Source organism: Triturus cristatus, chromosome 1_1 (genome assembly GCF_964204655.1).
Source record: "Triturus cristatus chromosome 1_1, aTriCri1.1, whole genome shotgun sequence".
NCBI classification, from domain to species: Eukaryota; Metazoa; Chordata; class Amphibia; order Caudata; family Salamandridae; genus Triturus; species Triturus cristatus.
The window spans coordinates 239470807-239498138 of NC_140579.1; the positions used below are offsets into that span (position 1 = coordinate 239470807).

Here is a 27332-nt window from a genome sequence, read left to right on the forward strand (position 1 = left end):
TGGTGCTGTTTGTATGTTGCACACATTGGTGGTAGGACGCGGCTTTTATCAGCCAGTCGTCTAAGTAAGGGAAGACGTGAACATGTTGACGTCTGAGGTGTGCTGCTTCTACCGCTAGGCATTTGGTAAACACCCGTGGTGCGGTGGTGACCCCAAAGGGGAGAACTGTGAACTGGTAATGTTGACCGTCCACCACAAACCTGAGGTACTTTCTGTGAGAAGGGTGTATTGGAATGTGAAAGTATGCGTCTTTCAGATCCAAGGTAGTAAGAAAGTCTCCCTGACAAAGGAGCGGGAGGACTTGTTGTAGGGTGACCATGTGGAAATGGTCTGAATGTATGTATGCATTTAGAGGCCGGAGGTCCAGAATGGGCCTCAGGGTCCCGTCTTTTTTCGGTATTAGGAAATACAGAGAGTAGACCCCTAGATTCTGCTGATTGACGGGGACCTGCTCTATAGCGTGTTTTTGGAGGAGGGAGAGCACCTCCTGTTTGAGTAGTGTTGAATGTTCTTGAGACATTGGACGGTGCCTTGGTGGGATATTGGGTGGGGTAGATGTTAGCTCGAGACAGTACCCTGACCGAATAATTTGGGTCACCCATTTGTCCGATGTTATGGACTCCCATGCGTGTATAAAGTTTTGTAGTCTGCCCCCGACTGGAGTGGAATGGTCTTGGGGGAGCGAAGGGAAGTCATTGTGCGGGCGGGGTGGCAGAACGGGTGGTGTTAGTTTTGCCCCTGCCCTTATTGTTGTTGCCTCTGTAACCACCCCTTTGGTTGCCCTTTGAAAAGGTATTTTGAGGAGGGGACTTGTAGGAGGTAGAGGCGCTATCGGTGGAGTAGCCTCTGTCTGTGCTACGAAAGGATGAGCGTCGAAAGGAGCGTTTGGGGGCTAGTGATTGTAGTGCCCCCATAGACTTTGCTGTGTCTGTGTCCTTTTTCATCTTTTCTAATGCTTCGTCCACCTTTGGCCCAAAGAGAGTTTGTTGGTCAAAGGGGTGATTTAGTATGGACGCCTGGACTTCAGGCTTGAACCCTGAGATCCTGAGCCAGGCATGACGACGAAGCAGGACACTAGTGTTTATGGCTCTAGAAGCAGTGTCAGCTGCATCGAGGGCACACTTAATAGAGGTGTTAGTAATTAGTTTACCCTCCTGTATTAGGTCATGAGCCTTGCGTTTGTGTTTTTCGGGGAGGTGCTGCATAAGAGCCTCAAGCTCGTCGTAGTGTGCTCTGTCATAGCGCGCAAGTAGCGCTTGTGCATTTGCAATGCGCCACATGTTTGCAGCTTGGGAGGCGGTGCGTTTGCCAGACGCGTCTAGAAGTTTGGATTCTTTATCTGGCGGTGGGGCTTCTCCTGAGGACTGGGAGTTAGCCCGCTTTCTAGCTGTGGACACAACTAGGGAATCTAAGGGAGCAGGGCCCTTGATGTATGCAGGGTCTGTGGGTGCCGCCTTGTACTTTTTTTCTATTCTAGGGTTCAATACCCTGGCCCTGACAGGGTCTTTGAACACCTCTGCAGCATGCTTGGTGACACCTTTAAGCATGGGCAAGATAGACGTGGACTTGTCCTGAATGTCAAATGTGTCCAGTAGGAAGTCGTCTTCCACTAGTTCACTATGCATTTGCACCCCATGGTAGTGTGCTGCTCTCTGCAGTAAGTGGTGAAAACCTAAGGAGTCCTCTGGAGGAGACGGCCTGGATGGGTATAGGTCATCCTGAGGCATATCAGGTATGTCAGGGTTATGGTAGTCTTCCCATGGGTCTGGGGTCCCCGGTGGAGTGGGGTCCATTGGGGCGTCCGCTGGGTCATAATGTGGATCCCCGAAATCCAGATCTGGGGACGGGGTCGGGGAGTGATAAGGTAAGGGTGGCGGAGACCTGGGTGGGGGAGGGGGTGGAGGAGGTGGAGGAGGCAGAGGAGGAGGTAATGGGGAGGGTACTCTGAGAGGAGAAGTAGCAGAGTCCTTCCGCTTGGGTGGTGGAGGAGGAGCCGGTGTGTCATGACGTCTTTTTTTGACAATTAAAGTCAGTAGCCCAGTCTTTGGATCTTTAGATAGAGTCTTTTGCAAAGGGTCTGGTGTAAAGAGGTCCAGTGGCGCCGAATCGTCCGCTGGCGCCGATGGTTTCGGAGCCGAGGGCTTCGATGGTTTCTGTGCGCCATGCTTTTTGGGAGCCTCCGGTTTTTTCGGCGTCGAAGGAGTTTTCAGCGTCGGTGCCGACAGGTTTGTGTTTGGTCGGCACCGAGAGTCCAGGCTTCGGCACCGGTGGCTTCGGAGTCGAGCTGGGTATCACTTTCTTCGGTGCCGGATGGTGTTTTTCGGCACCAGGCGTCGGCTGGCTCGAGCCCGAGCTGCCGTGAGACTTTTGAGGCTTTGACACCGGGCCCGAAGGTGGGGTGATAGAAGCTGTGTGCTTGGTTTTGCCCAGGCCTGCAGGCGAGGGTGTAACCGGAGTCTCTTTGGTTTTGGGCGCGGGGATGGGAGGGGGTACAGTACTCACGACCCGCTGCGCCGGTGTGATGTCCTCCACGTCGGAGTCGTCGGCCTCGGAAGCGCTGACGATGTCGTCCTCCTGCTCGGTGTGTAGTTGCCCCGAAGCTTCGGCGTCGTCTCCGAAGATGTCCGGTGGAGCTGCGGACGATGAGTGCGCCATGGTGCGTCGAGCTCTTCGATCCCGGTGCCGATGTACGGGATGGAGAAAAGTGCCGCTTCGAGGGATGTAGATGATGATGAAGAAACTCGAAGAAACGAGGATTTTCCGTCGAGGCTGGAACCGTAGAAGTTCGAAGCCGGAGCACGAAGTATCACATCCGAGCCCGATGGCGGAAAAAAACAATCTGAGGATGGAGCCGAAGCCCATGCGCAGCACGGACCGAAGGAGGAGTCACCGAACTCGTGACTTCCAAAGACTGTCCAAAGAACAAAAACAAACTGCAAACATCCGGGCCCAACACCAGATGGCGATCTATGCTAAGTGTACAATCTGCAGCTCATATGCCTCGAACATATATTTTTGGAAACTTATCGCATTGAAAAACTGACTACAAGCAGAAACACTTTCTATTGTTTAAAAACCAGTAACAGAGCTAAACATTTTCAAAACAAATACATTTAGGTGAAACCCTAGTTTTAATTCTTCCTCTAAAATCACAAAACAAATCATGAAAAGGTGGCTGCAGCAATCACCCTGAACAAATAAAACTATGCCACTCCTTTTGAAATTCAGGTGCTTCTGTGTTCCAGAATGCAGGGCGGTGTCAGTGAGGAAAGTTTATTTTGACAGAAATATTAGAGTAAGGACAACAGGTTGTTCATATATTCAAAGTATACAGCCAAGACTGAGAAGTTTCATACTAGATTATGATTTGTTCTGTCATATACATTAGAACAGGTCTGTGTATCTCTGCGTGAATATTCCAGTTCTGTTGGGCAATTACTGACCCTCCATAATGACTTTGTACACTACAACAAATACAGTGGCTTACTTAAAGAGCCAGCACACCATATCCTGTCGTTTTGTATTGAGCAAATATCAATCAATCAATCAAATCAATCATTTGTAAAGCGCACTACATACCCGCGAGGGTCTCAAGGTGCTGTGGGGGGGGGGGGGGGGCGCGCTACTGATCGAACAGCCAGGTCTTGAGTATCCTCTTGAAGGTCAGCAGGTCTTGGGTCTGACGTAGACTCAGTGGGAGGGTGTTCCATGTCTTGGCGGCTAGGTGGGAGAAGGATCTCCCGCCGGTGGTTGTTCTTCGGATGCGCGGGACGGTGGTGAGTGATGTAGGCTGGGCCGGTCTTGTGGAGTGCTTTGTGTGCGTGGATGAGGAGCTTGAAGGATATCCTCTTGTTGACGGGGAGCCAGTGCAGGTTTCTCTAGTGGGGAGTGATGTGGCAGTGTCGTGGTACGTCGTGGTATTGCCCCCCTTCCATGTTTGGAATATTCACACTGAGCACTGTCACTCCAGAATTTTCCACTGTATCTGACATAAAGACCAGGCCTGTCTGGCATGCCTTGGCCTGAAGAGACCCACAGATTTGTTGTCAAATAGGGTTGAAACGTCGACAATCAACAACAGGACTCAATATTTCCATACAACTTGCTGAGTCTCTATGACCTACTGGACAGTACTCATTTTATATTCATCCTGCTGTCCACTTGTGTTGCACTTTTTCTACTTACTCAATCACTTTTTTTCACAATGAATTGAGCCATCAGCACCACTAATTACTGTATGTGTGTATTTTGCATCTACAACTGAATATAATTTACAAAGTTTGCAAGACTATGTTTTCGTTGTCTGAACCTCTTGATACTTGGTGCTTATTGTATCATCGTCTGCATTGACTGCTTATAGTCATAATTGATTATGCATTCCTGTAAGGACATCAATATCTGGGTTTTGCACTGTACATAACAGATAAGCCTTTGCTTGTTTGTGTAAATGATTCCCTGGGGATTATTGTCCATATATTTCGTCCTTGTAGCCAAGTTCTCTTTGGAAAAATAAGGTTGCCCTGTTTTATACAGAATAGAGCAGCAAGTCCAACTTTCACCTCTGGAGGTGTGTAAATAAGGAAGAAGTAGTCAGAATTCAATCAAGTAAACACGTTGCTAAGAGGGGCTTGGCCCACCAAGAGTTAGATTTTAAGCCAACCAGGCTATACCAGAGTATTGAAATGCAGCGGGAAACATCTATTACAACACAGTCATTACATTGCACTGCTTTTACAACGCAACTGTTATAACGCAATTGCCTTTACATCGCATTCCATTACAACGCATGCCATTACAACACACGTCACTACAACGCATACCATTATAACGAATACCATTACAACGCATGCCAAGGTGAGTAATGGTGATGTTTAAGTTTTAGGGTGGGTATGGGTTTTGGGGTAATAGGGAATAGTAATTTTTACTCCTACGCTATCCAACACTTTCCCTACTGTTGCACTCACTGGAGTGGGAATAGTAATGTTTACCCCTACACTATACAACACTTACCCTACTGTTGCCCTACTGTTGCACTAAAAGTATTATGTGTTGTAATGGTATGCGTAGTAATGGCATGCGTTGTAATGGAATGTGTTGTAATGGTAGTTCTTAAAAATGCGTTGTAATGGCATGCGTTGTAAAAGCATGCATTGTAATTGCGTTGTGACGCAATATATTCAATGCAGCATCAGTTAGTTTTAGTTTAGGTAATTATTAAGGCCATAAGTAAGTATATTAATATTTCTCCATATCTATTCTTGTGGTTCTACTATGAAATGTAATGACGATTCCAACGACATATAACTATATTTACAAATATATAACCCTTTCTCCTAGCTGATCAGCTTAATTAATATTTATTAACTCTGAAATGTATAGCAAACTCATCCCCGAAGAAAAGTAAAGTGAGATGAAATAGGGAGAAAAGCAGTCAACATTAATTTAAAGTACACAGAGAAGACGGGTCAATGTAAGTCAATGATTTGGAGTTAAAATCTACACTGTACTGTCTGGCAAACGTATGGCCTGACCCCTAAGCCGACAATCTTCGAATCTCTGTAGCATCTGCTTCTACCCTGATTTAATGGGTTCTATGTTCACGGTGAATGGTTTGCTGGGACTTTGCATGTATTTTAGTGGTAATATTTTACAAGATTTGATCCACAGGCCTATGGACTTGATGTTGATATACCCTTAAGAAAGGAATCTTAACTGAGCAATATTTGCTACTCAACAGAAGGGAGACAGAATGTGTGGGAACCTTGCTATCTATAACCTGAATTCACAAATGAAAAGTACATTAAGACCAGTACTGGTAATGGAAAAAGTTACTCTGAGAACCCACCATTTGGTGAACTGGTGAAATGGATGGTGTCGGTTTTGGAGAGGGTGGACACTTCAAGGGCTACAGTGGATTGAATGGCAGTAAAAGAAAATCTGCCACTTGTGTTGCACATTTACATCAGGCTGAAACATTTGACAGCAAGTGACCCCACATAACACAGAATCTAAAGATTCAAGTATGTGAAAGCAAGGCTCTCTCTCATGTAATGTAGATTTTACAATGCAAGCAATGACAGCAAATCTATCCATCGGGTAACATAGGCTCTAGGTTTTGACATCAAAGCGTATCTCTCAAGATACACACACTTATTCAGATCTTATTGCATGTGCATACCACACCAATGATCCCTATGCAGGGCCGCCTAATCACAATGCATGATCCAGCAAAACACTTTAGCTTCCTCCAGTCAGCCCTACCTATGCCTTATTGTTATATTTTAGTATTTTACCTGCTAGGTGGTATGATCCGAGTGTGGGATGCTTCTCAAGCACAACAATTTGTTAATTAAAACGTTCCTTTCCCATGTGAATAGAAATGGATGGAAATACAAGACCCTGTCACCCACCTACACCCTAGCCTAAAACCTCAGCTACTAACATAAACCAGTAATGAATATTCATTTAGATGAAATGAAGAGCCAGACCACTGTGAGTACGATCTCCGACACTGTGGAGTACCTTTTGAGTCCCTCCATAAGTGTTGAACTCAATCACCAGTGCTTCAAGAAAATCCCGAAATCGAAACTACTGTCTCGTTTTCTAAACTGACACTATAGATAGATTGTCAGGGAATAACATCCCTGGCTAGAATGTTCTCACCCTAAAACACTTTTTTTCAAACTGGACACTTCTCCTATCTCCTCTCCTCTCTCAAGTAATTGAAAGATTATCCAGAGTACATTTTAAAACTCCTAAAAAACACAAATTAATGGTTCTGTTTTTGATTTTCTTCTTGTCGCACAATGGGTGCCTTAAAAACAGTGCAGGCATGGTGCATTCTAGAAGAGAGAGCTGCTGAATGGATCCGTTTTTGATTTTTTTCTTGCCACGCAAGGGGTGCCTTGGAAGCAGTGCAGGCATGGTGTATTCTAGAAGAAGGAGCTGCAAAAAATGAATACTAACATTGACTATGACAGCAATAGAAAACCTAAAAATATCAATCGGACCATAATTAGCAGAGTATTAAACAAAAAGGCCAAAAGGAGGAAAGAACTTGTGTGCATGAAATAAAGTGTCATAAAGCTGTGCCCTGAAGGAGTTCACCCTAAAAACTGTGCTGCTTAAGTTTGTTACTCTCTTGTTAAAGTTAGACACATCTGCCTCAGGTATGTCAATGCAGACATCCATGTAAGAGGAGAAAAATAAGAGAATAATTGCGCCTGTAAATTGTTTTGGGATGTTGTATGGAGGTGGAGCTATTCAGAGTTCATACATTTCACTAAATATTCCAAGGTGTAGATTCCTGCATTACCTTGTCCAACTCTGTGCTGTATGGACCATCACTAAAGTAATTTTCTGAGACCACCTTAAATAATTACTTATAACTCTGTGTGTTGCTGAGTAAAGCTTGAGAGCCCCAATATTGTGTCCAACCAAATGCTGCTGTGCAGAAGCCATAAATCGTTACGCTAATGAAGTATGGACCTATTTATCTATAACTGTCCTGCGGTTGTGCAGTAACCCTCGCTGTCCTGAAGAGTTGTAATGATTTCATTGAAAAAAGATTTCCGAGAACACCATTAGTGAGAAACTATTGGGTCTAAACTATTTAACAGAATTTTTTTAGCAGAACTATTGCATAGAAACCAATTCATAGAATGCCTTTCTTTCAAAGTGCATTTTGCATGCTTATTTTGTTTTAGGTATAAATGCCTCAAATCTTTTTTATTTTTATAGTTTTTTTCTATAAAGTTTGCATTCATCTCGTATCCCTACACTATATATATATTTAAAAAATTCAGGGTACACACACACATTGGTACTTACCAAGTACCTATATATTCGAAGCCTGTAGTACTGTAGATTCACATGCTTCAACACGCCTTCTATCAAGATACCTCGGGGCTTCTCTCTTAGCCTACAGTGCACCAAGACAAAGACACCTCAGATATTTTTTTCCTGTCCTCACTGCCAAGTTTTCCCTTTCGTAATGGACAGGAAAACAAAGCATTATACCGTCCACCCTAAATAGTAGTGTAATGCCTTTCAAACAGCCCCTACTCCACTGCAGGAAGTATTCTGAGCCAAAGAGGGCTCCATCAACAGAATACTTAAGAACCACCGGTCTTTAACTGAGGCTGAGCATTTAGCAGACAGGATACTCCTTCGGGGGTAGCAAAGAAGTTTCCTGCACGGAAAACTCTAAATAGGCCCCTTAGTCCTTTCAATGTATAGTACATTAGTGCTCTCTTAACCTCAAGTGTTTGTAAAGACCTTTCAGCAACAGACTCTGTGTGTGGGAAGAAAATAGTCAATCAATTGTTTGATTCACAAAATGGATTTGGAAGAAATTTCAGGTTTGTCCTCAAAACCACTCTATTACTATGCACCTGAATAAAAGGTTCTTCTGCAGTTAGAGTTTGCAACTCACTGACTCTCCAGAAAGAGGTTATCGCAACAAAGAAGGCCACCATCTAGAACAAAAATAGCATTTAACAAGAGTATAGTGACTCAAAAGGGGATCAGTCACGTTTGTTTCGAATACTTTCCAATTCCAGGCTAGTGTTGGAGGAGTTCTTAGAGGAATCACCCATTTAAGGCCCTCCATGAATGCCTTAACTACGGGTATTCTACAGAGAGACAAATATTCCATGTTTTGCATGTAGACTGCCACTGCGGCTAAAAGCAAATAATGTATATGTATACCAACACGCCTTTTGCAGATATAAAAATAAAGCAGGGAATGTGTTGTACAGATACATTAAGGGGGTGTATTTAATTATTAAAACAATAGTGGACAATAGTTTTCCAGTTTGACCAAGCCTGGTAGGTTTATGTGCCTCCCAAGCCTGGTAGGTTTATGTGCCTCACACAGGACTTACACATTCCTCTAGAAGTTTGAGACCTCAGGTGTCAGGCCGCTAGACTGAGTTGCCTGGTTGAGGTCTGAGACAGAGCTTGGCCTGGTGTGGAGTCAGTAGATTTGGTCCTGAGCAGAATTTTTTTGTGGGGATGAATCAACATGTCCAAGGCTGTCTCGCCCAAGTCTGTTCCACCAGAATGACAGTCATGGATACTTGCCTCATTTTCCTCACAATGTATGTTATCTGGAGCAGTGGAAGAAAAGCCTTAACAAATATCCTTGACCAGTTCATCAATGTCTTCTTGCACCAGGACTTTCGGAGTGAGTACCAGGAGTACCTTTCAAAATATTTGGGAATTCATCTCCCATCCGTAGTGTTGTTGATGTGTCCTGTTTAGTAGGTCTGCAATGTTTTTGTTCCATTCCAGCAGATGCTCGCAAGGAGCTGAGTATAATTCCAAATGGCCCAATGGCAAATGCTTTCGGCTAGAACTAATAACTGTGAATGAGTCCTCTTTTGCTTTTGGATGTGGTATATTGCAGTCATGTCCATTTTTATGAGGACTGTTGAGCCTCAGATGAGCCTGTTAAAGGCTATAAGTGTTAGCTTGATTGCCACGAGTTCTAGATAATTGCGAGGGAACTCTGCTGTTGTGGGGTCCTGGCAGTCCTGAACAGTCATGTGGTTGAGATGTGCATCCTAACCTATAAGTGAGAAGTCCATGGTAATGGTCACTTGTGGTATGGGTACAGAAAGGTCCTGATAAGCATAACGTTCTTGTCATTCCACCATAGAAGAGTGTACTGGGCTGTACCAATACTATGAAGGAAAGCACCGGAGTATACACTCTCCTGGTTCCGTAAGATCCTTGATGAGTTAATATATGTAGTCCATACAGGTAAGTAAAAATTCTCCGTTTATTTGTTGCAAATTTCTGAACATGACATGAACAATTTCATCATGAAGGCAGCAGACATGTGTCATCTGCCGGACTTTTTCAAGGCTAAAGAAATGTCCAACTACCACAAGTCGTGGACTAAGACCAAAAGCATATCCGCCACACTTAATTAGTACTTTATCACCGTAAAGCACAGTACAATGCAAGCAAATCGTAGCACCAGAGAAATAGTCAACCTAGCCAGTGCAGGCACGTCATAAGGGGGTTGTTGCAAAAGTGAGCCATCTCGCAAAATGTAATGAACGATAGGACTATGATAATCTTGGCGTGGTAAGCAAGGGCTTGGCGTTTCTGGACCATTACGAATGTTGCCAGCCTTATCACAGTTCTAACATTCATTACATTTAACAAGCTGGCTGACTTTATCTACATTTCTGTGTCTTTTGTAGATAAATGATTAAGACGAACTGTTGGAAAAATGTGTGGTAAATACTGCAACAGATGATCGTGGTGGGGCAAGGCAAGCTTTAAATGAGAAAGCATGGAAATAACGTTCGTCGGAAGACACGGACATGTGTCAGATTAGTAAAGTCAACAGAGAAGGCTTGCCAAAGGAGAAAAAGCTACTTCCAGAATTGCAGGTATTTTGATTCCTAAAGGCAAAACTGACATGTGAAGGTGAGTTTATCATGCATGAAGATACATTTGCTCATCCTAGAACTGTAAGGGAGAACATCATTAAGACTCGATATAGGGGTCACATAGAAGAAACGAGTACCAAAAATGTTTGATTACACTTCTGGTGACATTGTAATGATGAATGTATTGTTAATTTTGTAGAACAAAAAATGTAGATTCTGTAGGAAGAAGACTGATAAGATACTGATAAACTGTAAATGTAAGCAGGAGTAAGTCAAATAACAAGAATGACCTTGGTAGGAAGTGGTAATGGATTTTCAGATCTATTTGAAGTGTCAGGTGCAAGGAAGTTTTACAACGTAGCAGTCAGGGCCTGTTTTTCTAAGTGGGTTGAGTATCTTGGTGAATAGACTATAATTAGTCCAACAGACTTTTTGTTTTGAAAAAGGTGCCCTTCACAGAGGGGGGCTTCACTGTTAGGCGCTATTGACAATGGTGTTAAATTTACATCCATTAGAACAAGGATGTTTTACGTGACACATACATCTAACCTCTATTTATAGGCCTTTACTGCTATGCCTTAAAAATACGATTTTACCATTCCAAGTGTAAGAAGGGTTTTATTTGGAATCCTTGGTACCAAAGCACACGTTTCAGATACTCCAATGCCAATGTAATGATAGCAGGACCATTGCGGGAGACTGGCTCAACCTGTGAAGTGGGGGATTTGGCCAAAGTCCATCAGCTGCTTAACGGGGGAACAAGCCTTTACAATGCGGCATTTACCACGCAATGCCTAACACTATAAACTACGATTTTCACCTTGCTGATCCTACTAATGCCCAAGATGATCAATTTTTTCCATAACATTTAAAGCGTTTGTCATTGCCTTCATGTTAGAACTGGGATTTCTGGTTGGCTGAGGCTTGCGCCAAAGCCAGGCAGAAACCACCACTCTAGTCAGGGCTGGGGAGTTACACGCCAAAGATAACCCCTGCTCACCCCCTTGGTAGCTTGGCACGAGCAGTCAGGCTTATCTCTGAGGCAATGTGTAAAGCGTTTGCACGCGCACCCAGCAACAACATCCAAGGCCCACCACAAAGGAAACTCCACACAAGGTATTTTATAAAAATAGCCTTTGTATTATAGTAAAACACATTAGATAATAAATACACACTTTACAATGTGCCAACAGGCACGGGCAGAATTTACAAGGGATTATATGTACAGGGGACAGGGCCACATGGACCACTGTCAGGAATCAGCACTTTTAGAATATAAAATTACTATAGCACAAAATACACATATAACACACAACCAGTAACTACTGGTAACAAGTAAGTACCACCTACGCAACCCTAACCACCTTAGGAACCTATCGCGCAGGGACTCAGAACCTCCCTAGTAACACCGGTACCAGGGGAACACAACCACCTACGTATCACAATACCTGTAGGGGTAAACACACATTACACAGGATGCCTAAAACATTCAGAGGTGTAGAACATGGCACATGACGCATAAACTCATTCAGAGGTGCCGGGCAGGTGAACACATGATGCATAGAACATTCAGCGGTATCCGGAAAGAAAACACATGACGCAGAAACTACATTCAGCGGTGTCATAAAAGAATACACATGATGCATAAAACATTCAGAGGTGCTAGAAAAGAAAACACATGATGCATAAAAACACATTCAGAGGTGTAAAGCAAGGCACATGACGCATCGAAATACATTCAGAGGTGCAGTTAAGGGAAACACACATAAGCCACCACCTGTGGCAGGCCCTAGGCCAACTGGCCTTGTCGGGGTTAGGACGCTCTGTCCCAGTAAAGCTGCGCCAGCCAAAATGTAAATTATCCCCAACCTAAACGTGGCAGCTGCCCACTAAGTGCTGGGCAGCTGTGGAACGAAATTCAGGCACCGGCGTGCCTCTGGAGCCCTCTCTGGGCTCTGACCATTCAAAATGCCCCCTAGAGCCTTCGTGGCCCTAAACGAACAATGCCCCGTCGTTGGAGTCCCTCTGGACTCTGCGCCAATACTGCCCCCGATGTTGGAGCCACGGGGCTCTAGAACCAATGCCCCAACCGTTGGAGTCCCACTCGGGGGAATCGCGAGCCTCAGACAATGCGCCCTCTGGTGGAGCCTCACGGGGCTCGACAACACTGCCCCCGCACCCCCCAGCACATGCGCGGAGTCCCCCAGCCCTTTGTACTCACCGGGCTGCTCTGGGGACTCCTGTGTCGGCTTTTCTCTCTCCGCTCCGGGGGGAAGGCTCCGAGGCTTCTTTACACCGCGGAAGGGGCAAGCACCGACAACGTGCCTCGCGCCCCCTCCGCACAAGCTCCGGCCGTGCTCCTCTCACGGTCCAGCGCGGGGTGGGCTCCCGCCTGGATCTTCACTCCTTCCGGGCACTTCTACTCACTGCACAGGAGCGCGGGGTAGGCTCCCGTCGCTTCCTGCTTCCGGCCCAGGCTTCCGTCCTACGGCACGCCCCCAGGGGACGCCTGACTTCCTGTTTCGCCGGGGTAGGCTCCCGCAACTTTAAACCGGCAATAAGCGGGGTGGGCACCCGCCAACGATCACACAATGCGGGGTGGGCACCCGCGGTCGTCCTCACGGCCAGAGGCACGAAAATAAGCGGGGTAGGCACCCGTAATGGCGACAACAATGCCGGGTGGGCACCGGCTTCCAGAATCAAAGCGCTCACAGCGCTATGAAGGCCAACGAGCGCTCCCAGATGCTACAGTCAACAAGGTCCAGCAAAGAAGTCTCCAAAAAGGCAGGGGGCAAAGACTGGGCCCAGGGGCCAGCTCACAGGGCCCTCCAGCAGGGAGGCAGTCCCTAGTGGCGGTCTCTCCTGGCGCCCAGCAGCAGCAGGCCCCCCTCAAATCGATCCTGCAAGAGAACAACATGTAAGGGGACACAGCCCCTTTTTATACAGAAAAAGTCTTTGTCTTCAATGTGCAGGGAAGGGGCGAACCAGTTACAACAGGTTCCTGAGCACTTTGTTTTGCTCAGCCCCTCTCCCTATTCACTGGCAGGGCTAGGGTCATTAGACGCACCACAGGGGCCGGAGCCAGCATTGTGTGGAGAAAAGCCCTGTCCTATTCAAGACCCAGGTGTACTCCTCCCCAGCCATCAGGATGCTAAACTCCCATTCACCACTGGGTGACTCCTCCTGACCCCGGGGGAATCCTCAGCCCGTCACATGACCTCCACCAGCCAATCACCAGACAAGCCACACATTTCATACTGCACACTGAAGTGCCCACTTCTAGAAGTGGCACTTCCACACTAGGTACATGCACGCCGCACACATCATCGCGCAGCACTCAACCACACGAGTCCGCACATACCAAACTCGGGCCTGCACACCCCACGCATCAGGAACTACCAGGACACATACATTCCCCCATGCATTCCTATGGGAGGGCAGGCCAACCTCACAACATGCATGCACTTTACCCTGGGACACAGTGGTAAAGTGTGCCGAAGTCCAAAAATCACTAAACCAAGTCACCAACAAAAAGCAAATAGTTTCGGGGTGAACCTGCCAGAAGGGCCGGGTCCAACACTTCATATTTGAGATTCTCTCCAAATCGGTTTGCATTTACAAAGGGAACTCTCAATGAACGTGTATGCATATTCAAAGGATTTTATTTTAGGAGACAGTCTACCATAATAAGGCCCAGGACCTACACTAGGCTGCTATATATCGCACATATTTTATTCTATTTCTATTGCATTTGTAATACTCAAAGTGTGAACCAGACCCACAGTTAAAATGAGCTGTACAAGTTTAAATCCAACAACATAAACAAACCTAGACCAGCAGATAAGAATGTTTAACTATTAGGCAAGGGCAGAAAGATCGTTTTGCAAGCAAAATTTTCAGACTTTTTTCCTGGTTTATATGGATAGCTGAACATTTCTCAATCTGCTGCATGCAAAAGCCCCCAAAAAAGATTCTCCTCCCTGCTTGTAACACATAAGCAAGGGGTACAAAGTCTCTTGGATTATAGAATTAAAGGACCCCGGTGAAATTCTGCTCAGGGTGGCAGCAGTTAGATGTAATTTGGACAACTGTTATCTATTTCGTTGAAAACATAGAATCCCAGCTGTGTCTGGGGCTTATAAGCCCACACCCCTTTCTTTACCAAGTTTTTTTTTTTTTTTTTTAAAGTAAAAGCGAGAATGGAAAGCACCACCTATTTGGGATCCCATCTCGCTAGGCTCCTGATCGGGCACCGTGTCTGTGATGGTTGCCGCCATCCCTGTGTCTTCGGAGGACTGCAAAGGTGCATTAATAATTAACCTCGTACCCTTCACTCTAACTGAGACGGCGTGGCGGATACTGCCCACTTTATTGGATGCCAGGCACAAGTACTCCCCCGAGTCCTCCTCTGAGACGCCGGCAATACATAGAGTTTTGTTGAAGTTTTCAAACTTCACTTTTCCAGATGGCAGTTCACCCCCTTTCTTAAACCACATGATGTCTGGTGCTGGCCTGAAAAGAGAAGAGAAATAGTCAGTTTGGGACTGCCCCTGCTCAAGAGAAATGTATCTTTCTACAAGGCATCAACTCCGGTTGTGGTACACCTCATCGTTCTAGTATGTGTCCTTCCAAACGTAACAGCATAGAGTGTTTTGTCACATATCAATTGCATCTGGTGTGTTTCACATACACCGAGGACATACAATTTGGAAAGAGTTCTTCACCCGTAAAAAAGAAGTGGATTCTCCAAACCTGCATTTTCTAGTAATTCTAATATGTTTAATTTTGCACTTTCGAACAACTATAAAACTACAATCAAATGAAAAAGAAAGTAACGATAAAAACATGACTGGGCAAGCCACAAATGGTTGATATGGTATGGTAATTTAGGTGCATTAGCAGTTTCCCAATTGTAGGATATGGAGGAAACAAGCTTGGCTCAAGGCTTTGAAATAGTCTTTGTTATATCCTGAGTATTACATCATGTAAAGAGCACAACAGTCTTCCTCTTGAGCTGAGGAAACTTGCTCACCACCTGGCTTTCATCAAGGACCTTAAGTCATTTGCTAAACCCACAGGTAAGGTCTCTGCTTGACACACATCTATTTGTGTTTGCTACCCTTATCAGTGTTATAGTGCCATGAAGCTATTTCAGTATCCAAGCTCTTTCTAAATAAGGAAGAGAAGAGAAGGGAGAAGAGAAGAATAGTGAAAATATAATTGAATACAATGACCAACCTAGAATACAAAACCTGTTTTCCTTATAGGATCACTTGTGATGTGAAAGAAAGAGCTGGAGTTTGAAATACCTTGATCCTGTGAAAACCCTTTTGATAGTCTAGTGACCTTACAGTTCTCTGCAGGTAAACATACAAAAGGGAACAAAGATGGCCCTTCTATCATGCTGTCTATTTGGGGAGATATTTTGGATTTGTCTGCAAAACTACTGTACCCATGTTATCGCTAGAATACGAGATATTGAAATTTAAGAACTACTCAATAATGTGATTGCAAATAAAATTCCACCTTAGTTGTCAAGTGTTTCAATTTGGACTGGTGTATCACTTCAAATGGAGGCGTCGTAGTTGTAGGTTTAATGAGCATAAAGCAGAAACTGCATGTGGTGGTGGTCTGCAGAGTGGAAAAAGCAGCCTAAAGCTCTCCATAAAAGTGAGAATGCCTAGAGATTTGAAAAGAGATGAGCTAGCGGTCGTTTGTGAATAGGCCTTTAGGACACCTAAATGCACCAGGATAAAAGAATAGCTGACATGTAACCAGTAAATATGACAGTGTTAGGATGCGAATGGTGTTTTCCATCGATGCACACTACTACTACAAAAAAAAAAAAAAAAGATTTCATTTAGGTCCTGATTTAAATTTCGGAAGACGGGTTGCACCCTTCACAACTGTGACAGATATCCTGTCCGCCGAAATATAAATCCCATAATATGCAATGGGATTTAAATTTCGGCAGTCGGGATATCCATCACCGTAGCGATGGAGTAATCCATCCGCCAAAATCTAAATCAGGCACTTAATTCTGATAGCTGACTCTGCTTTCCTCATTCCCATTTTCCATGCATTTTTGTTGGCGATTCAGATAGCCACCTTGAGCCAATGATCCATGCTAACATGTTGCTTGCTGTAAAGTCTGGAAGGTAATTCTGACCCTGGCCTGTTGTGTTCTGGCAACATAAAGTATGGTTACTGTGACATGTTTATCAAGTGTCAAAACTATGGCTGCCTGGCCACATTTGGCAATGTGAGTCTCATGTGATAGCAAGGTATAATAAAAAGGGTGAGGTGTACATACACTCCAGAGGCAATACACCCCAGCATCAGGTCCTCTCCTCTTAGCACCGTTTTACTGCTCGAGGTCCCTGAGGGAACCATGAAGGTAGGTGTTCTCTCTGTAACCCCTCGAGCTGGAAAAAAAGAAAGACAAGTGGCCAGGCTAAAACACAAGCACCCAGCTGGTATATGGTGAAAGGTATCTCTGTCCACGTCCTGATCACCCCACATAAGCTAAAAACAGAGAAGCCCCACTCAGATCCATGACAGCATATTCCGCACCTTGTCGGACACATAAATGGCTCTGTCACTGCCGTTATATAGAAACACTTACAAAATATGCATGGCAAAACATAACATTGTGGTTACAGTGCATACTGCCAAAATAACATAGGACAGAACAGGGAATTGATAACTAAATGTAATAATTTCTTAGACCGTTTTCACTCTGGCAACCTCCCCAAACCTGAGCTAGGTTTGGTTAATTTGAAGGGTTGATTTTTCTTTGATGACGTTAAGCCTCCGTTAATGGTAGTAGACAAGTTTCCCACTGAGAGAACTATTTTACAATGCACACAATTAATGTTTGTATCGAAGGGAAGAAAAGGAGAACACAGCAGTTATAAACTGGAAAAGTTATGAACCAAGCTTCCCATGTTTTTTTTATGCAAAACTATGTTTACTCTCCTACAGCATATGTCATATGAGGAACTTATTTTCTCCCTCACATCACAAGTCAGTGTTTGTAAGTGTGTTAGTCAATGTTAGGAGAATAAGTGTAATATTAAGTTAACACTATAGGCCACAAATTAAAGGCGATCTCTTTGAAGCAAACAATTTAAGCTTAGGAATCTTAATTTGTAGTCCACTTCAACTCCCGTTCCTCACCTGATTGGGCACACTTATCTAGACATTTTCGCTGATCACCCCAAACCGGACTCCTGAGCCAGAATCACTTTTTAGGTCTCACCTACGGACAGCTTTTAGCTGTTTGTCGTTGAACATTTAGTGCAATACCCATTCTTACAGTGGGATTTGTGTCAGACCACTGGTTGACTTTCTTGCCGTTCTCATTTTCTTGTTCTTATTCAATGATTTTCCTTTTTCTTTTGTTTATAGCTTCCCTGGAGCATAGCTTCTTTGGTATCTTTTTTACTGGATGATTTGTGTTCTTCCACACACACCTCAAATCAGGGAACTCCTTTTTTCTTGTTCTTTGAGCTCTCCAAGGGAATATGTGGTTTTTCTTGGTCTCTCCCAGGTGCTGTTTCCTTCCCAACATGCCTACTCTTTGCTCTCTCAGTGTTGTTCCCCACCCCTCCTAGCTCATCTGCGAAAGTGCAGCACCAGGTATATTTTTGCAGGAGTTCAACTAAAGAACCAACTGCATACAGTTGGTTTTATCTCCTGTATTGTACATGTTGCATGAAAGTCCACACTGAAGCATTTGTTCCCATTCAGAGTCCAATGGTAAATAAACAACTTAATAAGGGCTTGAGAACTGTTTTTCTTTAATTTCATTAAAAACAGTTTCCTGCAGGAAAGGATTTTAAAAATAAACCAAGTTGTTAATTAATACTGAAAATATTAAATTCAGTATACAGTTTCGAGATACCTCAAGATCTATTTGCTTTTCCCTCAATATTTTTAAATGAGTTTTATTTTTTTTAATCAATGCTTTAAAAGCAAACATTGGCAAAGTAATTGATTAGCATTTGCATTATAAAGACGAGATCTACTAGCTTTGCCCATTCTTGTTTCACTTTAGAATTTCAACTGTTTATTACTGTTTTGACTGATTAGTTTGCCGGCAGGCCTTATAGGTGGGAGGTTGTGTCTCTACTAAGATCATTAAACACATTCACCCTTCCTTAAAAGGTAGGGCTAGTTACCACACAGAAAACACTCATGAGGACATATTAAATACAACTCAATAAATCACTGTACATTATCATTCACACACCAAAGGGCGAGATGTCAAATTCTGTCACTTTACCAAACATATGTATAGAATAACTAGCCAAGAAAAAAGGTCATCCTTGACGGACACACTTCTTAAAATAGCCTCCTGGCGAGTGCTTGACAGCCACCTATCAATGTCTGTGCAAACTCTAGAATCCTTGAGAACACCACAAGTACAGAGGTTTGTCACAATAACGCGGTCATGTTAACAGTGAACATAACAAAGTGGGGGCTTGTAAAGTAACTGGTAAAGGGGTGAATTTGAATATCCCTTGAAAAAGATATATTCCAGAATACTTCTGTCTCCTTATGAAGAGAAGGCAGTGTCTGGAAAAATTCTCTTTTAAGTGTCACACATGCATCACTAGTAAATAATCTGAGACAGATAGTAAACAATATTAAGTGCCTTCACTTATTTCAAGCTGTGATGTAACACAGCCTCTTCATGGCTCTGACACAAAGATAAACACACAAATCTATCCACCTTTCTATAAGTAGCTATCTATCCATCCAGGCTTCCCCATGCATCCAAACAACCACCGACATCACCAGCTACCTTTGAAACTCTTTCTGCCAATCTTCCTCTCACAAAGAACTATAGCCTCTTTCCCAATCTACCAATCTCACCATTTCTCAGGTTGTTATTTATTCATCAGTCTATAATTGCAATCACTGTAACTGGTTGTCTAGATAGTATCTGAACTACCCAGAAGAGGGATGAAACGTGGATTTGAATGTGGCAAGAGGATAGCTCTTATAACTCACCCCCACTGAGTTGACTGGCCAACTCTCACCACATTTAACTACTAACCTGACTTTACGCTTTCTCCTTTTATTAATTTATCAACTAGCAGGCCATGCACCCACCCATCTCACCCTTCTCCTCTTCCTTTTATCAACTCAGTTATCTGCCCTCTGATTCTAGCAATTATCCAGTCATCTCTTGCAGAGCATCGTTATGGGTTATATCTAAGTACTCCCCAAAATACTCTTGTAGTAAGAATATTGCTAATCCAAACTGCACTTCGAGAGTCTCTTTCATATTTTGTGTGCTGAGCTATGCTACAAAAGAGTTGGTGGTGGGGTACTGACCAACAAACAATATTTCTTAAATTGAGGATAGTTTAAGTCTATCTATATCAATACTTGAGCCTAGGTACATGTAGCAGGAAATCTATGCTAAATATGCCGAAACCGCTATTAAAAAAGAGAAATATTTTGCTGATCTTTTTTAGATGGGTTATTCGGGATTTAGCTCTTGAATCTGAAACCCATAAATTGAAGATGTTATCGGGTAGTTGATGAATAGACAAGCAATAAGCAGAAGTGCGAACACAAGTCTGTTAGCGCACAGAGAGTTGATAAGCACCTTAATATTAAAGACAATAGGATAGTCACTATAAAAAGACAAAAGACCCGATTCAGAGTTTAGCTCACAGGACATTCTGCCACAAGCATGGCAAAGAAAACAACCCACCAAACAGACTGTTCGCCAACTGTATTGAGAATCGGAAGGACTGTCATATTTCAGATGGTGGTGTCCCTGCTGGCTCTTTTGTTGGAAATACTTCCCCAACGGAGCTGAGGCCATTGGTGTAGGACCAGCAGACCATCTGTAGGAGAGTAGGATCTGCTTTACATGTTTACCCCCACTTTTTGCTGGTGTTTCACTGTTTTTCGACCTTAGTCTGGCTGTGGCCCTGCTAATCAGGACCACAGTCTAGCTGCTTCCTCTCTAAAATGGTTTCCATGTACATTAGGTACATATCTAATTGGATTCTGGAGTGCCTTATAAGCTAGTTTATGGTATACTATGTACCTAGTGCATAGGTATCTCAGAGGCCTACCAGGGGCTGAAGCATGTATTATGCCACCCCTCGGAAGCACTCCAAAATGGCAACACAGGTCTGCTACTGCAGCCTGGGTAAGGGTGTGCTTGCACCCCTTACAGTGGTATAGGCTACCTATATCACCACCATTGCACACACATATAAAACCTATAAGTCACTCCGATGGCAGGCCTTAACAATCCTGAAGGCAGAGTGCTTGGTTTTTATGTTAGACGGTGCCCCTGCATAAGCAGAGCCCCTCTGCAGCGTTAGGAGTACCTCCTCTAATGCGGTTTGTGGTGCAGCCTGACCATATACTCTTAAGTGCATTATAACCTCGTGGTAAATGCTAACTTTAGGATGGCTGCACGGGAACATGTCGTGTTTGGTGTCAAACGCTTTGGAATACTACCCCCCCCTCCCCCCGCCATTTCTGGCGGCGGGGGTAGCATTCCACCCTTCTAGAGGGAGAGACATGTTCACACTGGTCTAACCCGGTAGGACTTTCTACATCCCTGACATCACAAAATGGATGCCTCTGCCACAGACACGGGTCTGGCCTCCTGCTGCTGACCGAAACTCCGGCAGGGGAGGTCTGGACCATAGGTTTCCTGTCGCAGGGAGGTGTAACCACCTCCCCAGACAGGCAGATGTGTATTGGGGCTGGGCGGGAGCACTCTCTGGTGCTTTGAAGTCCTGCACTGGGGGCACACTTGGTGTCCCTGTGCATAGTCCAGTTCAAACCGGTTGCAATGGCTACCTGCCCCTGCTCTGGCGCGGAACTGGACAAACGAAATGGGTGTAACCACCCCCCTTTCCAAACCTTCCCATAGGTGGGTCCCTAGAGTATGTCCAACCCCCAAACTTTGTATAAGTATGGAAACCCAGTCCTTGAGACTAGATTACCCTGGACGAAACTCTGCACATATATCCTGGACCTTCGACGTTCTATCCTGACTAGAAGACTGAAGAAATCTCCCTTGGAGTCAAGGAGTGACTCCCCTGCTTGGCAGGCACCAAAGAAGCAACTGTCCGGTCTGCAATTCCGAAGCTCCTGTTGGACGCCGAAGTCTCTGCATCACCAGAGGTGGATTTCCTGACTTCCCCGAGCCTACCCTGAGTCCACAGCAAAGCTGAGGCCCGTGGCTATCGTGGGTGATGAGGAACCGTGACCCCTGGACACCGCGTACTATTGCTGGTACATCGACTTCCTGTTTATCCTTGAAGTTCAGTTTTGGGCTCCAAGTAGCCCCAGCCTTGAGCACTGACTGCACCGAAGATCTCTGGCCTCCACTCCACGAGTGACCCATGGGCCGGGTTTCAGTGCAACCGCTCGAGGCTCCTTCGCGATCGCTAGCCCGTTGGCTAGGGGTCCCCAGGAAGGCAACTCCTCTTCTGCTTGGGCTTTCCTGGTTGCTCCAGACGTGCCCAGACTTACCCTCACTGGGTGAGTCCCTCAGACCTTGCTGGTCTGCACCGACGTCCTCCTTCTCTTTCCACGAGACTTGCCGTTGCCAAGGCTTGTTGGGTCCAATCTGGTCGCCGACACCGCAGCACTCGACAGACTTCGTGGGCCAGCTTGAATCCGGCTCGTGGACTTCGTCGACGCCCCCTGGACCTCGTGGCTGAAGAGTCAAGACACCCGTCGACTCACCTGTAGCACCCGACATCTGTGGGCATTGGTCCATCCTGCCCTCGGTCACTGGCAAGTGACCCAGACTCTGTCCCCTCTGCTGTCAGGTTCCTTCCATCCTAGATCCAGGCTTGGATCGCTTCGGACACTTCTCTTCACGGCAGCAGCACTTCTTCGCCAGCTTCCATTGAAATCGATGACGCGACCCGACCCCAAAAGACACCTATGCACCCGGCTTCCCTGGGTGAGGGAACACGAGTATTCCGGTGCTCCCGTGGGTGCTAGCCCTAGGACTGCCCAAGTCCAAAAGGGTTTGGTCCTAACTCGATTCTAAGTGTCCCTAATCTTTAATTTTCCAACCGCGACATTGCCCATAGAAGCTAACGGGAACCCGCGGTTGTGTTTACGCACTGCACACGGCCCTCGTGGGTCCCCTGTGTCACTACCTTGGGTGGTTCCTTGGGGTCCCAGCGATTCTACAGGCTCTAGACCTTGTGTCTAGTTCAATCGTGGTTTTTATATCGCTTTATTGGTATATGGTTTGGTACGCCCTAGGGCCCAAACGTGTATTTGTGCTATTACTGTTGATTGCTAACTTGTAAATTAAGTACTTCGAACTCCAGTCTCATAAAGAGACTAGAGAGGTGTGTTTTATCCTAAATAAATATATTTTAAATATATACCTGGTGTGGTTGTCCCTTCATTTGGTCATTCAAGAGATTATAGACTGGTAAAACAAGCTGCTTTACATTCCTTCAAGACTTAGCCTGAAGGCTGCTCTCCATAGCTACCCCTAGGATAGCTTTCAATAAAGGATGTCTTTAACCAATTCACCAAAAGGGGTTGTTTGGACTGATACCAGGTGCCTACTATAATTAGTGGACAGCATATATCAGGCCACCTTCTCACATTGGTGGCAGCGTTTGGGATTTCAGCTTGCTATTGTTTTACCAGATAATCTCAATTGAATTGCTCAATTGAAAACCACTAAAGGTACCTAAGGTACATATAATATCAAGTTTAGCTACAGTAAGTTCTACTGAACGTAGAGTTGTGTGTTAAGGGATAGCACACCCTTTCTACAACTCAAGAGAGTTTAGTAGGCCACACTAGTGTAGGTAGTGCAATACACCACACCACATTAGTAATGCCTAATCAGCCAGGAACCAGTGGGTTCCTGCCAGAAGCCACTGGGATTCTCCTCTATAAATATGAGGATCTCTCCTTTGCGCAGCTTAGGGCCTTATGTTCCATTAGGAAGCTGAAGACAGGCAAAGCCCAACCACCCAGCATCTCATAAAGATACTTAAGCTGGATGATATCTCAGGGCCTAGTGGGTCTGATGGGGTAGGCAGTGTGGGTGGGGCAGCAGGTGAGGGTGGGCCTAGGGGTAGAAATTCCCTTGACCCTACCTCTAACACTGACCAGACTGATGACAATGATCAGAATCTGGTGAACACAGCTCTCCTGGATGAGGATGAAGAGGATGACAACAATGCTCCCTCCTTTATTCCTCCAAGAAGAGTTGGAAGTAGGGCTAGAAGGGATAGATCTCTGTCAAGGGGATCTGTACAGTCTAACTCCTCTATAGGGACCTCTGTCTCTTCTCACAGAGGGAGAGAAACCTCCCAGGAGAGGAGAGAGAGACTGCTGAAGTATGAGCAAAACAAGTTCAACCTCAGAAAGCAGCAGATGGCCCTAGATAGGGAAGCCCTAGAGCTCTACAGAACTAGTAAAAAGGAGGGACTAGAGTCCCTTGGTGGCAGCAATTTTCCTAGAGATAGGGAGAGGTCTTATGACAATAGAAATCTAGTAACATTGTGCCTCCCTACCAGAGTTGGGATGACATCCACAAATTGATAACTGCCTTGGAGACGGCCTGTAAAGTACAGAAGGTCCCTCAAGGTCAGTGGGCAGCAATCTTATGGCTCTCCTTTGCAGACAAAGGTAGAGATAAGATCCTCACTGTAAGAGAAGAGGATGCCGATGATTACCAGGTCTTGAAAAGTGCACTGATAGATAGGTTTGGCCTAACCACTGAACAATACAGGTTAAAGTTCAGAGACACCCAAAAAGCACAAAAATCAAGACTGGCTTGACTTTGTTGACTGTGCTGCTAAGGCTCTGGAAGGTTGGTTACTGGGCAGTAAAGTGTGTGACTTCATTGGATTGTACAATCTGATAATGAGGGAGCAGATTCTAAATAACTGTCAAAATCAGCTGTTGCATCAGTACCTGGTACACTCTGATCTGACCTCTCCCCAAGAATTGGGAAAGAAGGCAGACAAATGGGTCAGAACCAGGGTGAGGCAGAAGGTACAGAACCAAGGTGGTGACCCAAAGAAGCAGGATTCTAAGAACTCTGACAAGGGTGGGGACAAGGGTAAAGACCAGAAGTCTTCTCAAGGGCCCCAAAAATCTTCTTCTAATGGGGAGTCACAGTCAAGTAAAGGCCAAAAGAAACCTTGGTGCAAAATCTGTAACTAGAAATCTCACTGGACCAGTGACTGCACCAAGTCTAAAAAATCTACTCCAGCCACCATTGCCCCTAAGTCAACTGTTCCCCCTAGTTCAGCTACAATAGGTGGTGGCAAAGTTCAGAATACGGGTGTAGTAGGGTTGACCCTGGGTTCTGAGATGTACTCTAGCCTAGTCGGAGTTCCAACTCAGGCTGTGCTTGTCTGTGATGGGGGCATGGATATGTCCCCCTGTGTGAGTCCCAGTAATCTGGGCAAATACAGACAACAGCCTTTGATAAATGGAGTAGAAGCTTGGGCATTCAAGGACACGGGAGCAAGTGTCACAATGGTGACAAAAGATCTTGTGGATCCTGGGCAGATTATACTTGGTGAAATGTACCAAGTGACAAATGCTAGCAATGTCAGAACAGACCATTCTCTGGCAGTTGTTAACTTCTCCTGGGAGGGGTAACTGGCCTTAAGAAGGTTGTGGTAAGTGCAGACCTACCAGTACAGTGCTTGCTTGGCAATGATCTAGAGACTTCAGCTTGGGCTGAAGTGGAGCTCAGGACACATGCAAAAATGTTAGGGATCCCTGCTCATGTCTTTGCTGTGACTAGGTCACAGGCCAAAATGTCTAAAGCTGAACAGGCCCTGGATTCTGGAAAAATGGACAAGGTGCCTCACAAGAGGAGGAGCAGAAGGGTTAAGGCAGAGCCTTCCCACCTGACTCAGAATACTGATCAGTCTCCCCAGGGAGATGATCTTGAGCCTGAAGAAGGAACTGTCCAAAAGGAGCTTGAACCTGACCAGGTTGAGTTCTTGGGGACAGGGGGGCCTTTCAGGTCTGATCTGAGCCAGGAGCAGAACACCTGCTCCTCTCTTGAACCCCTCAGAAAGCAAGCTGCTGATGAGGTTGCTGGGAATGCTAGTGGCACCCATAAAGTTTATTGGGATGAACTCAGATGAACTTTACTCAGAGTAGAGACCCCATGCCTGGTGCATCCAGGAGGTTGGTTATACCTCTGAAGTTTAGGGACTTCCTATTGACACTGGCCCGTGATATTCCCCTAACAGGACACCTGGCCCAGAACAAGACTTGGGACAGAATTGTCCCTCACTTTCACTGGCCCCACATGTCTGAAGACACAAAGGAGTTTTGTCGCTCCTGTGTAACCTGCCAAGCCAGTGGCAAAGCAGGTGGCACTACAAAGGCCCCCTGATACCACTACCTGTGGTGGGGGTGCCATTTGAAAGGGTAGGGATTGACATTGTTGGTCCCATGGATCCCCAAACAGCATCTGGGCACATATTTATACTGGTGGTGGTGGATCATGCCACCAGGTACCCAGAGGCAATTCCCCTAAGGACCACTACAGCACCTGTGGTGGCAAGAGCTCTCTTGAGTGTGTTCTCAAGAGTAGGCTTTCCTAAGGAGGTAGTATCTGACAGGGATGCAAACTTCATGTCTAGTTACTTGACTGCTATGTGGAAGGAGTGTGGAGTGAACTACAAATTCATCACCCTCTATCACCCACAATGCAATGGTTTAGTTGAGAGATTCAACAAAACCTTAAAGGGCATGATTAAAGGACTCCCAGAGAAGCTTAAGCAAAAATGGGACCTACTCTTGCCCTGCCTTTTATTTGCATACAGGGAGGTGCCTCAAAAGGGGGTTGGTTATAGCCCTTTTGAACTTTTGTTTGAACACCCTGTCAGGGGTCCATTGTGTTTGGTGAAGGAAGGAGGTGAGTTACCTCTCAAGACCCCAAAGCAAGACATAGTGGACTATGTACTTGGTCTCCGCTCCAGGATGGCTGAGTACATGAAAAAGGCAAACAAAAACCTTGAGGCTAGCCAGGAACTGCAAAAAGCCTGGCATGACCAAAAGGCTGTACTGACTGTTTACCAGCCAGGACAGAAAGTGTGGGTGTTGGAGCCTGTGGCCCCAGCAGCCCCCCAAGACAAATGGAGTGGCACCCAAACAATAGTTGAACAGAAAGGGGAGGTTACCTACTTCGTAGACCTTGGAACCCCCAACAGATTTAAACCATATGTTGACAGGGCAGACATGGGCTTGCTCGTGGCTACTGATGAAGGACAGGAGGAAGAGAGTGACCCAGTCCTTTACCTGCTTTCTCAGAACCCTGATGATGGGTCAGTTGATGGTGTAGCCTTGGCAGGCAGCCTCACTGACCAGCAACAAACTGACTGCAGAAACCTTCTCAGCCAGTTTAGACATATGTTTTCTCTGACTCCAAGTCAGACCACCTGGTGCAATCATGAAGTGGACAGACACTGGGGACAGTCTACCTGTGAAGAATAAGATCTACAGGCAACCTGACCATGTCAGGGACTGTATAAGGACAGAAGTCCAAAAGATGTTGGGTTTGGGTGTGATTGAACCCTCAGTCAGTCCTTGGGCTAGTCCAGTAGTCCTGGTACCTAAACCTCACACCACAGATGGCAAGAGAGAAATGAGGTTTTGTGTAGACTACAGGGGGTATCAATGCACTCACTAGGACTGATGCCCATCCCATCCCCAGGGCAGATGAGCTAATAGATACTTTGGCCTCAGCCAAGTTTCTAAGCACATTTCACCTGACAGCTGACTACTGGCAGATCAGACTAGTTGATGATGTAAAGCCAAAGACAGCATTTTCTACCCCTAGAGGGCACTATCAATTGTAGTAATGCCCTTTGGTTTGAAGAACGCACCTGCCACTTTCCAAAGGTTGGTTAATCAAGTCCT

General features: G+C 45.4%; 1 protein-coding gene across 2 annotated transcripts in view; it reads right to left on the reverse strand.

Annotated features, from left to right (window-relative positions):
• Window positions 1–27332, reverse strand: part of NFASC (neurofascin) — a 1241670-nt gene that overhangs the window by 487957 nt on the left and 726381 nt on the right. For both annotated transcript variants that reach the window (XM_085627649.1, XM_085627634.1), the window contains exons 10-11: window positions 16720–16831; window positions 14734–14918 (exon numbers count right to left, since the gene is read on the reverse strand). In XM_085627649.1, the coding sequence (XP_085483775.1) occupies window positions 14734–14918; window positions 16720–16831 (297 nt within the window). The remainder of the gene's footprint in view (window positions 1–14733; window positions 14919–16719; window positions 16832–27332) is intronic.